Source organism: Marmota flaviventris, chromosome 9 (genome assembly GCF_047511675.1).
Source record: "Marmota flaviventris isolate mMarFla1 chromosome 9, mMarFla1.hap1, whole genome shotgun sequence".
Classification (NCBI taxonomy): Eukaryota; Metazoa; Chordata; class Mammalia; order Rodentia; family Sciuridae; genus Marmota; species Marmota flaviventris.
In genome coordinates, this window is record NC_092506.1 from 16433847 (window position 1) to 16447381 (window position 13535).

General features: G+C 33.9%; 1 protein-coding gene across 1 annotated transcript; it reads left to right on the top strand.

The window, feature by feature from the left end:
• The first annotated feature begins 1376 nt into the window (after nucleotides 1-1376).
• Nucleotides 1377-2339, top strand: LOC114078940 (olfactory receptor 10AG1-like). Its single transcript, XM_027919987.2, has one exon. It carries the CDS (start codon nucleotides 1380-1382, stop codon nucleotides 2337-2339), a length of 960 nt encoding a protein of 319 aa, XP_027775788.2. The 5' UTR covers nucleotides 1377-1379.
• The last annotated feature ends 11196 nt before the right edge of the window (nucleotides 2340-13535 follow it).

Here is a 13535-nt window from a genome sequence, read left to right on the forward strand (position 1 = left end):
AGATTAAAAGTCACTCATCATCAGACAGATTACTTCATGCAAATCTGTAAAGGTGAGCTGCAATTGTGCTATTGGAATACTTTATTTAAGGATAGCTTCAAATTTGATGATCAAGATTCAATTGATAAAGTAGAAAACCATGAAAATCTGAGATATTTATTTGAAAATGAAATTCATCCCTAACATAAGCCTCATGTCTTTTAACTTTTTCTAATTCTAAATTAAATAAAATAATAAATATTTAAAAACATTAATGATGTAATAAACTAATGTATTTCAGACAAAATTTAAAACAGATAGTAACAGAATTATGAAACTTGATTAGAGAGTCTGAGAACTTTTATCATCTATATACTATTTCTAAAGCATGAACTGATGGGATTAAATGGAGTATAGTGTTCACTCCTTGAAGTTAGAAACATGTAAATATTTGTTTTGGGGAAGCTGAAGAACATGAACTAAAAATTCACTGAGAATTGGCAAGCAATGCTGACTTCTTCATAGTAAAGGTATTAATATGCAGAGTTTATTTTCACTTATTCTCATTTCTATTCCAATTCATAGTTTCTGACCACTTGTATGACCTGTCTAAATCATAGTTGTGTTCATTCAAGTTGTACTTTTACAACATGGTGAAGGAAAAATAGGAGAAAAGAGCTTCATTTGATTACAAGGGCATTCCATGAAGAAGGAGAAACTTACATAGATAAGGAAAGACATAGTATGAAGTATTGTTCATGTTTATTAAGTTAAAGTTTAATTCATTTATTTGACACACTGCATAGTAAGTGTTAATGCGGCAAGTCAATGAACGTCAAGGTGGGTTAATGTTTTCAAATTAGCATAAGTGATGGGAGATGTTAGTAGAGAATGTTAATTTATCTCTGTATTTTCTCATCAAAAAATAGTTGATTTGTAAAATTGATTTTCCTCAATAAAAAGACAGGAATGATATTCAATGGAAAGCTTCAAGAGAAAAGCTTTGACTTGAAAGAAGAAAGAATATTACTACTGATAAAGAGGAAAAAATGTATGTGTTTGAAATTATAGAAATGTCCTGTAACATAAATTTTGTCTTAATAATGAACTAATAAGATGCTTGTTCCCCATGTACTTCTACATAATAATATACATTTTTCAGTACCCTTGGTGTCATTGCAATAAAGTTTAATCAAATACATTAGATTTTATTTTTTGTATTGATTTTAATTACACATCAATTCATTCTGAAGTTGAAAATCTCATCTCAGGTAAAAAGCAAGGTAGTGGTGGAAATATTTTAAGAGATTAATACTATGTCTCTTTAAGAATCTAAGTAAGGTAACACAAAATATTAATGTAGTTCAAAATGTGAACAAATTAATCACACTGAATTTATTATGTCTACAGATGAAGAACAAATTATAACACAAAAATCAAACACAACTATGATTATGGAATTCATTCTCTTGGGGTTTTCTGATATTCCCCATCTTCAGTGGATGCTTTTTGGAATATTCTTATTCCTATATTTGACTATTGTGATGTGCAATAGCATTATTATACTGATAACACAAACTGACTCTTCTCTTCAAACTCCTATGTATTTCTTCCTTAGCAATTTTTCCTTTGTGGAAATCTGTTACGTCACTGTCACTATTCCAAGAATGCTCGTGGACCTATGTACCCAGAATGGAAATATTTCTTTTTGTGCCTGTGCTATGCAAATGTGTTTTGTCCTCTTGTTTGGAGGCACAGAAAGCCTCCTCCTGACAGTCATGGCCTATGACCGCTATGTGGCCATTTGTAACCCTCTGCAGTACCCTGTAGTCATGAGCAACAAGGTCTGCATGCAGCTGTTGGCCATCTCCTGGGTCGCTGCAGTTCAAGCTGCCACTGGACTAACGTATCTAATTTTCTCTCTGCCCTTTTGTGGGTCTAACAGAATTAACCACTTCTTCTGTGACATACCCCCACTGCTCCAGCTTACTTATGGTGACACATCTATGAAAAACATTGCAATCTACGTTTTGTCCACGGTGTTTTCCATGGTTCCATTTCTGCTGATCTCTGCCTCCTATGGCAAAATCATCTCCAACATTCTGAAGTTGTCTTCAGCCAGAGGAAGGGCTAAAGCCTTCTCCACCTGCTCTTCTCACCTGACAGTTGTTGTCTTGTTCTATGGAACAGCTTCTATCACTTACCTACAACCCAGGTCAAATCAATCTGAGGAAAGGGGAAAACTGTTGTCTCTTTTCTACACCATTTTGATCCCAACTTTAAATCCCATCATATACACTCTGAGGAACAAGGATATCACCATGGCACTGAGGAAACTACTAACTAAGTTATTAACATAGGCAGACTTGAAAACTCAGAAAGGTTCTTTCTAACATTTTTTTCATAGAGCTACAACAAAAATCATTCAGGTTTATGGATATGGCCTTAAATAAATACAGTTGTATTGCTTTATCTTGATTTATTATTTTAGATTATTTATCAGACATTTCATTCATAAGGCATTTATTTGAAAGAAATTAATGTGGTTCCAAAGAGAAATAATGCATGCAAACCATGGAGATTTGATGGAAGGAAGAAAGGAAGGAAGGAAGGAAGGAAGGAAGGAAGGAAGGAAGGAAGGAAGGAAGGAAGGAAGGAAAGAAAGAAGAAGGAAGGAAGGAAAGAAGGGAGGGAGGAAGGAAGGAAGGAAAGAAGAAGGAAGGAAGGAAGGAAGGGAGGGAGGGAGGGAAAGAAAACAAACTTCACAAGGGATCTTGTCTCCTAGAGACAACCATAAATAATGTATGGCCATAAATAATGATAATTAATATTGTGATAATACACACATTGCTTCAAGAATCTTTGCATATATTTACCTAAGGTCCTCTGTGTGATAAGAGTATACATTAACTCAATTGCAAGGATTTATTTGGAAGACCAGTCTTTCCTCCTGGGTAACTCTTGAGTTGAGAGTCTTCATGAGCAGCATACTGGAAACGAATGAGTGTTTTTATTTGACTAGGGGTTAGAGTCATGTTCTGGAAGTCATTTACTTTCATATTCTCATTACTCCTCATGAATCTGGTGCTGTTCTCTAACCCTATGGTTGTATTTATCCAAAGAAAAATAGCAGACATAGATAAGATGATGGAAATAGAGATGTCTTCATTTTTAAAAATATCTTACTTTTTTGAATTTCCCCATATTTATCTATGCCTTTGTCCATGTTCTTGTAAAACTGAAAATCCTTGGCGTCTTTGATCCTGTATTGTCCAAATCTTACTGGATTCTTATAACCTCAGTCTGTCCCATATAACTCTGTTTTTGCCTTGGTAATATCTATATAGTATAGAAGTTTCTAGAATTTTCACCAAAATTATCCATGCCCAAGTATAGTGGATTGATATCTCTCAATCTGTGACCTGTAACTGGGACCTTATTTGAAAAAAAAAATAATTCAGCAAGGATTTTGAAATGAGATCTTTTTGGTTTAGGATGGGCGCCAGATCCAGGGATCTATGTCCTCATATGACATAGAAGGCAGAAAGAGTTTAGAAAACAGACATGCAGTAACAGAGAAGAACTCTGTGTGATGGTGTATACAAAATATGGAGTAAGACAGCTCACCACCATGGGAGAGAAGGGCCGCCAGAAGCTGGAAGATATGACAGGAAAATCAAGTTTTTTCTTAAGTTCCTAAATAATGGTAATTACATGGATAATAACCACACATTATTTCAAGAGACTCTTGTTCCTTGCAGTTAAGCTAAGATTCTCTATAGTCAATATTGAAACTCATGACTTGAAATGATCTACAGCTGAAGATCAATCTTCAAAATGAAAGATCACAGGAGTTATTGTGGGAACAAGTATTTGGGTTGTGCTCTGTAATCAGTTCATTCTTCCCAATCTTTCAGGTGCATTGTCTGCCCTTCTCAGACACGGGTTGAAATTAGCCAATGGAAAACTATGTTAAGGTGGTAGAAGTAGGGAAACCTTGAGGATTTCTTTGGGTTTTCCTGGGCTTCTCTCTCTTGTCTCTAATCCATGTCCCTTTGATTCTACAAAATCTCATGAATTTAAATGTAATCCAGGATCTCACTATTACTTGATAACACTTTTTATTCTGCCCTTATAACCTCAGGTCTTACTACAGTTTTGTCAAATATGTGGTGTTTCACCTTACCCTATCCATAGCAATGTACTGTGGGTTTAATGGTTTCCACGCAATGGATACCCTTATAGATGTGACTGAATAAAAATAATGTTCGCAAATGCAATTAAAATAAGGACTTTGATAAGAAGTTTTCTTGAATTATGGTTGATGAGTGTTATTATCCATTGATGAGTGTCCTTATGATAGAGATATGCAGGGAAGTTTAGACAACAGATTTGAAGACACAGAGACAAAGTCATCCTAAATGGGAGCTGAGATTGGAAGATGTGGAAGCACAAGCCATGGAACACCAGCAGCCACCAAAAGCTAAAAGAGGCCTGAAATTATTCTCCCCAACCCCAGTCAGAGGTGATGGTTTGGGAATATAGCCTCCAGAATTACTCTTGCACTAACCCATGCAATTTCTGGTCATGTGTTACTGTAGCTCAAGAAATAATATCCAATAACTAGCCCTCTTAAGAAAATGATTTTATTGGAGATTGACTCACCTGGGATAAGTTCTTTTCTAGTCCCCAGTCTGCATACTCTTTCCCATATCTGGTATTATATCCTATTGGAGCAGTAGTCTGGAATTTTCTGTTGTCATTCCTTTCAAAGAAAAATAAAAATACTTTTACTTTACCAGTACTAGCAAGAACACCACAACTTATACAAATTTAAATGTTTGTATAGGAATAGTTGTTTCAAATTTATTTGTTCAAGAATGTCTATTATATTTTATAGTACAAAATTAAAATGAGAAGCAAACTGTGCTCTCAGTTTAAATTTATTAAGTCACTGGAATACATTTATCTCATGCACAATGTGGGACTAATAAGGAAAATTCTAACATGCTGAAATTGTCATAACAAAAAGAGGGAGTGCACAAGTCAATATCTTAAGATAGTTACTCTAAAGAAATTCCAAACACTTTCTGACACATAAAGAAAAATACAAATGTATGCATAAAATTTGAAATTATTTTTTTAAAATAAAGAAAGGCAATAATCTATAAATTCATGAAACATTTTACAGAGGTATAACAGTGGGAGAGTGTGCATATTATCAGTCTACAGAGGTATAATATAGTGGGAGAGTGTGCATATTATCAGTCTCTGGGAGGATATAGATTGGAAGGAGATATTGACTTTCTTGAATCGATAAATGTCAAGGCATTTCTGATTTATCATTTATGTTTTTATGCAAAGTTTGCATTTACTACAATAATAATATAATAATCATTTTCCTAGTAAAAATACATATTTGCTTAAAAAGTATAAAAATAATATAACAAAGAAAATATATTCATTTTATCCATTTATTATTATTGCAATAAAAATCCTTAAAAATATGTAGTCCAATACAACATGACTGCTTTCATTGTTTAGAACCTTAAAGTCAGAAATCACAAAATCTATGCTAGGTACCCGTTAAATGAAGACAAGTTGAACCTCTAATCTCCTATCTGACTGCTAGAGAGAAATTGGGAGGGCTCATGTGATTGGTGGAAAATATAAGAATTCAGAGTGGATTGATTAGGTAACTTAATTAAATTTATAAAATGCTTCCAGAGCAACTCCTAGATTGGAGTTTGACTGAATAACTGGAAGAAAGTATATGTATACCAGGAAGCATATACCCTGGGGACATTTCATAATTCTCTTTACTATGGTGACAAAATTAAATGCAAACTCAGGAGAAAATATTAAAAAAAATGAAAGCAAAAACTGAGTAACACATTAACAGAATCAATAAAATTTTATGGAACAATCTTATGAAAACAGAACTGAGTAACCTGTGGCAGGTATTATTGAAAGAGGACAAAATGTGTATAACTAGTAGAAAGAAGAGAGGAAAATATGATTTCAGAGACTGAAGTGATTCGTTTACATTTTAGTATTTTTCATAATACTGTTAAAACTATAAACAATGGAAAAATGCATAGTATTCTAAGAAAATATAAACTCTATAACTACATAAATACACTCATACAAGTACTCTTGATTATTAGGAAGGCTTCAACAAGAATATCCCTGACCAATGCTTACTTATATTCTTCAAATTTTGAAATATACTCATAGATTTAAGAAAATACCACTCAGTACTCATATTGAGCCCAAAGTCATTTAAGCAAAATAATACGATTTATCACAATAGTAATTCAAAATCAAAGGCAAAATTTTTGAAAAATGTTAAATGTAATTGTAAAAATATGTTTTACATTCATTCAAAATCATAGAAACTGGGGCAAGCATAAGAAGTTTGAGGTAGAACCAGATAAAATCAGAGAGAGAAAGAGGGAAAGGGAGAGAGATAACCAGAATCCAACAGTCATTCATTTTAATAGAGAATGTAACATAGGCAAGTGTAAAGAAATCTCATTCATATTGATAAACTATTTTGTTAAAATGAAGGAAATCTGTTGGAAATCAGCAGTCTCTGCAGAGTTGTTATTGTTCTTCATAGATTCAATTTTAAAGTGTTTATATTTAGCTCAGACCAGTGATATAAATTGAAATAGCACTTATGTTGTTGATTTAAAATATCAATTATCAACCTAGGATAAAGTTAGCAAATAATAAATGTATCACACTAAACAAAAAATGCATATTTAGTGATGACCAAAACCTAGCATTTGTTATACTTCAAGGTCCTGGAAGTAGATACATGGGAGGAATATCCAGAAAGGCCTAGGCCCTCCAGTGCACAACTTGGAATTTGAATACTCTACAGTGAACAGTAGGGAGAGAGCTAGTGGTTGTGCTCAAGTGCCCAGGGGACCTCAATTCCATAGAGTGACTGTTGGGAAAGATACCTTTGGCCAAAGCCTCTGGAAGAACAAATGAGGATGTTTTTTGCTTAGAAGTATCAATTTACATGGTAAGATGACACATGTGAAAGTCATAAAAACACTGAAAAGGTGAAATATTCATATGTATTTGAAATTTTGAAGAGAAATATGTAGTGTTATGTACCCATGTACTTAAACTTTTCTGGTTGGGTGGAAGAAAAGGAAATATATTCAAACACAGGAGAATAAGTATGAATCTTACAAGCCTACATAAGCACAACATTTTTGGTGTTAAGAATCCATCATGTAATTAACCATAATTTCCATTTGCATTAAATCCTTTCAATGATCAAAATACTATTCTGTATTTATTTATGTTAGCTTCTGTGACTCAGGACAGAAAATCATATAATCTATGGTTAGGAATGCTAAATCTGTGATTATTTTTTCAAATATATACTTTTATAGGGTATATTTTCATTTTAAGAAACATAAAGTTAATAATAATTATAATTTCAAGCATAGAGAGTCTCATTTACTACATATCTTCTTGTGTGTTTGTCTCACAGAATGGTTAATTAATTCAAAAGAAAGAAACATAAAAAAAAAATAAGTACTTGCCATAGAGAAAATAATTTGAAGCCATAACAATCTGCTTATTTTATCTTTGGATTAAAGTTACATTATTATTAACTCCAGAATACTGCAATTATTCCTTTTTAAAAAAAACATTATACCTTGTTTTTTATATGCATTCTGTGAAATATTCATACAATTACAGCTTGTAGACCACAATTGTGCATTTAAAAATACATGATTGGCTGTCTCTCCTTCTGGAGATGGCCTGCATTCTTCCTTGAATTCATATTCCTTTTCTTTACCTCAGTGGCATCCTCTCTTGAAATTGTCCCCTTGAAAATGTACCCATTTTCCTAAATACATCTCTGTCTATGCCTTTGAATAAAACACGATCAAACTCTTCTTTTTAACTGTTCGAAATTATATATAGTTATTTTCTTTTAAAATCATAATGCTGTTTCATATATAAGATTTTGTCCTAAAGAAATCTACTTGTGAAAGTGTTTATTTCTCTTCATTTTTCCTCCTTCCTTCTTTTTTCTTTCTCCCTCTGCCTGTGTGACTCTCTCTCTCTCTCTCTCCCCTCTCCCTCCCTCCCTCCCTATTGTTGTTTGTCAGTACTAGTAATAGATCCCGGGTTTGTCTAGGACTGAGCTACATGAATTACATCTGTAGCCCTCTTGTTTTATGATTTTGAATTTCAGAGTGTGTCCCATCAAACAGCCGAGGCTGGTCTTGACTAGTCTCCCAAATAGCTAGGTTTATAGGTGTTGCTCCCTAGTCCAACTGCTTGTCTTTCATTGCATGATCTTATTATATATCCAAATATGTTAAATACAAAAAAAATATCATTTAAGATTTTTAAGAGAGTAAAAACAAAACTTTAAGCCAAGGTTTTGGAATTTTTTCTCAAGAAGTACCAGGAAACTGAAAATTGTCTAATCTTTGTGTTTTAAAATGGTCACACTTTTCTTTTTTGGCTTGCAGCTTTTACTTCTCTGGCACATTAATTAAGATGTGATTGTTAAACGAAAACAATGCAGAGAGTGAGGCACTTGATGAAATTTTATTGAGCAGACTTATAGTAAACAAATCATCAATGCAAATCTTTCCACATTCTCATTGTTTTTGATCTACTGATCTCCTTTCTATTTTTTAATAGATCCATTATAATTTTATATAGAAGTGGAATTCATTGTGACAATACACACACACACACACGCAGCAGCAGCAGCAGCAGCAGCATAATTTGTTTGATTTCATTCTCTAGAACATTGTGTTTACCAGCTTCTTCTCTTCCCCTCAATTCCATTCCTCTCCAGTGTTTTCCAGTCTATATTCATTAGATCATTTTTTTCCTCCTAGGATCAACATATTAGAGAAAATATTAGAGACCCTTGACTTTGAGAGTCTGTTTGTTTTTAACATAATGTTTTTCAATTCCATCCATTCATAAGAAAATAACATGATGTTATTATTTATGGCTAAGTAATACTCCCTTGTGTATATATGACAATTTTCTTTATTCATTCACCTTTTGATAGTGCCCATCAACAGAAATGCAATATTGGAAGCTAGAGCAAAATAAAGAAAAATGGTGGCATTAGGAGTTGGATATCATAAAGATAGAAGGAAGATCAGTGGACTAGGAGATTTAGGGGGAAGAAGGTGGGAAAGGAAGGAAATGAATAATTAATTTTGTGAAATTATGATTTGTGCATATATAAATATATCAACTTGAATCCCATCTTTAAAGACCAGCCCAAAATACAAAAATGTGTGGAAGGGAGGCCAGTAGAAGAAGTAAAATAGAAGGAAGAAAAAGGGAAAAGGTCTGGCATTGGGGGCTGAAATAAAGTAAATTAAATTTCATGCATGTATGATTAGGTTATAATTAACCCAACTATTATGTATAACTAAAATGTACCAAAAGGAAAAAAGAAAGAGATTCAAGGCAGCACCAAAAATGCACCTAAAATACTGATTGTGGGTTTACTACTGGGAAAATATCTCTAATTATGAACCACAAGATCTTTTCCAGATGAAGGCTAGCTCCTGGATCAGTGAAACCCAGGTTCCTATGGGGCGGACCTGCCAGATATTTTCTCTGCCGTTGTGAATTCTACCAAATCAATAACAGCTTCTATGACAGCCCACCAGTACTCAAGCTGGCCTTGCAGAAATGTTTCTGAGTGAGATTTGGTCTTTACAATTGCTTTAATAAAGTTGGCCATGATACCTTGTCAACCTTCCTCATGAAAAAAACACTCAGGGTCACTCCAGAGGAACTGGGCAGCCCGAAATAACCACAGAAGAGACAGAGATACCCTTTTCTTTGGGGGTTCTGTGATGGCTCCTCCGACCTTAAGGGTCCGCAGAAAGAGAGACAGCCAGCATGTGCTGACACTTTTATTGAGGTAAAGCCATTCAAATGAGGCAAGGGGTCAGGTTTCAGGGGGTTGAGTCTAGCTTCATGATGTCTGCTGTCAGCAGTTGACTGACATCTAGGAAGGCCACATCTAAAGGCAGAGCAAGAGAAGAGGACACACAAAGTGTATTTCCATGGAACCTTCTATCCCAAACAGGGCAAAGGGGTAATATCACAAAGGAACAGGTGAGAGTAACTGGACCCATGGGGCTGCAGGAAGGCATGCCTACATCTGAAGGCACATGGTGCTACTTTGAGTATCTGGCAATCAATATCCAGGTCACTAGTAAGGTGACCGACAGAGCCTCTTTCAATCATGGGAAGGAGAATGTCAGTCATTCAGTGAAACCACCTCTCACAATACCTTTTCTCTTGATACTTATCTCCTGAAGAAAGTTGTCATTAGCAATAAGAGTCAGATCCTTCTCTACCTGCTCATTTCATGTCAAAGGTCTTTAGATCTGGAAACATAACACATTTGTGACCAAACTTCAAAATTCTTCCAGAATGACAAATTTCTCTCTTTTATCTACTCTATAATAACCCCAACAGTGATAACTGTGTCATATACTCTGAGGAACAAAGATGTCATAATGGCCTTGAGAAAATTGATGACTTAATATTTAATGCATTCAATACATATTTGATCCCATTATAACACAAGTCTTCCTGCAAAATCCATAGTGTTTTTTCCCCCATTTTCCTTGTTTTAAAATGATTATTTCACATGATGTCATTAGCTTGTGAAAAGAAATGGGAGTGGGGAGTCATTGGAAAATATTGACTATGGACTTATGTTTTTAGATAACTTACCCTATAACACAGTGAATTTGCTTCTTAATGATTTAGGAATCCTCAAGGAAAGATTAAAACAATGAACTCAATAACAATACTATACAGTATGAGGGGATTGATGATGAGTCTTTCACATGTCTTCATTCCCTAAAATTCTAAACTTAGCAGGAATGGAGACAGATTTTAGAAAAAAAATGCAACAGGTTACTGGACAAGTTCAAGATTCTGTCTATAATTTTTCCATTCTGCTTCTCTTGACCTAAGAGTATGATCCTCTCTTTGTAGGATACTTTTCCTATTTGGCAGAGTCATAATTAGTAACATCCAAAGATTTTTTACCTTGTTCTTTTTAATGCAAAACAATTCTATATACATATTTCCTACTTACAAATACAATATATGTAGGATTATTCCATCTTATTTAGACTGGATTCATCCATCCCCTCTCAATGATTTCTTTTTTTATGTTTTGGTTAAGAATGTTAAGGAAAATTAAAATTGAAATCGTGGGGATATTAGTGTAATTGAATTATTTTCTGCATTTTACTGCTTTAGAAGATACTTAGGAGATTTTACTTAAATCCTTATACTGTGTGACTGAATAAAAGTTAAAATTAAGGAACCAGAGACTTGAATTTCTACTAAATAATGGACATGTCATTGGATGATTTATTAATTTAAAAAAATGAAAAAAAAATATACAACCTGAGGGTTTTTGTTTGTTTGTTTGTTTGCTAGGATTTTTTATTTGTTTTGTTTTTAAGTTTATTTCTCCATTATGTTATATTACGTGTTCATATTCTTTTCTACATAGTCATATGGAATGTATGTTTCAGCTACTTCTGTTGTTGTCCACATAGGCATCATATCACTGTCAAAATATTCTAAAAGTCAAAAATTTAATAAGGCAATAGTTTGAGAGGAGAGAATATTCAGAACACTGACAGATGGGAATTATGGCTACAACATAGTGCACATGTGGTGGAATAATGGAAGAAAGGTACAATATTTGGCTTTTTAATAATTTTGAAGTGCTCTTTTCAAATTTTTTATTGCTACACAGCAAATCAAATTCAGAGGTGTAGTTTAAAACAACATCACTTTGTTGTGTTTCAAAAATGTCTCTTAAAAATATCCTGAAATTCATTTGACAAAATAAGAGACACATAAGGAGACACACCCAAGGAGATCTTAGCAAGAAAAGTGAAACAGGAGGGATCTCAATACCAGACTTCAAGTTATACTGCATAGCTATAGCATCAAGAACACCATGGTATTGGCACCAAAACAGTGAAAAAGGACAATGGAATAGAATAGAAGACAGAGACAAATCCATGTAAATACAATTATCTTATACATTTTTGTTCAAAAGGTGCCAAAAACATTGGAAAAAAAGGTGGTCTTTTTAATAAATCATACTGGAAAAAATGAAAATCTGGAAATCAATATATAGCAGAAAAGTTTAATGCCTATCTCTCAACCAGTACAAAATTCAACCCAAGGTGGAACAAAAATGGAGATATTAGAGTGGTGACCCTGAATCTGCTAGAAGAAAATGTAGGCCCACCTCTCCAACATGTTGGCATAGGAACAAACTTTCCTAACAAGATTCCTGAAGCACAAGCAATCAAATATCAATAAGTGAGATGGCATCACATTTAAAACTTCTGTATGGCAAAGAAAACAATTGAAAGCATGAAGAGAGAGCCTACAGAATGGAAGAATTTTTTTTTTTTACCTATTCCTCAGGACATTAGCATACAGAATATGGAAAGAACCCCCCAAATTAAAAACCAAAACAAATAAAGAAACAAACAAACAAACAAAAAATCACCTAATCAATGAAGGGGCAAACTAATTGAACAGACATTTCTCAAAAGAATCATCCACAATTCAACAAATATATGAAAAATGTTTAAAATCTTTAACAATCAGGGAATGAAAATCAAAACTAAATTGAGATTTCATCTCACTCTTTAAAAAGGCAATCATCAAGAATACAAATAATAGCAAATGTTGGTGAGAATGTGGAAAAAAAGATACACTTGTATGTTTTTGTTGGGACTAGTAGTTAGTGCCACCACTTTGGAAACAAGTGTGGTGATTCCTCCAGAAACTAGGAATGAAACCACCATATGACCCAGCTATCCCATTATTCAACATATATTTGAAAAATTTAAACTCAGCACACTAGAGTGATGCAGCCACATCAATATTTAAAACAGCACAATGCACAGTAGTGGAGTAATGGAGCCAACTAGGTGTCCTTCAACAGATGAATGGATAAAGAAAATGTGGTATATAAACACAATGGAGTTTACTCAGTTTAATGTCATTCTTAAAAGAATGACATTATGGCATCTACTGGTAAATGGATGGAACTGAAGACCATCATGCTAAGTGAAGCAAGCCAGTCCCCAAAAGTCATAGGTTGAATGTTTTCTCTGATATGTAGAATTTAATCCAAAACAAGGGGTGGGGGGTAAAAAAAAAAGAGAGAGAGAAAGAAATAAAAAAAATGAAAGAAGGAACTTTATCAAAAATTAAAAAAAAAAGATCAGTAGAATAGACAAAGGTAATGAGGAGGAGGACAAGGGGCAGGGAAAGGGAAAAGCAATGGAAGGAATTTGGCTGAACTTCCATATGTGCATGCATACATATGGCATTGTATGTCCTGGCATTGTGTGTGTCCACAGGGCACTAATTAAAAAATAAAAGAGTAAAGTGTAAATGAATTGAAAAGTGATTTGTGGAGTGGAGGGCAGAGAGTGGGAAAAGGGAGGAAGTGATGGAGACAGAATTGGACC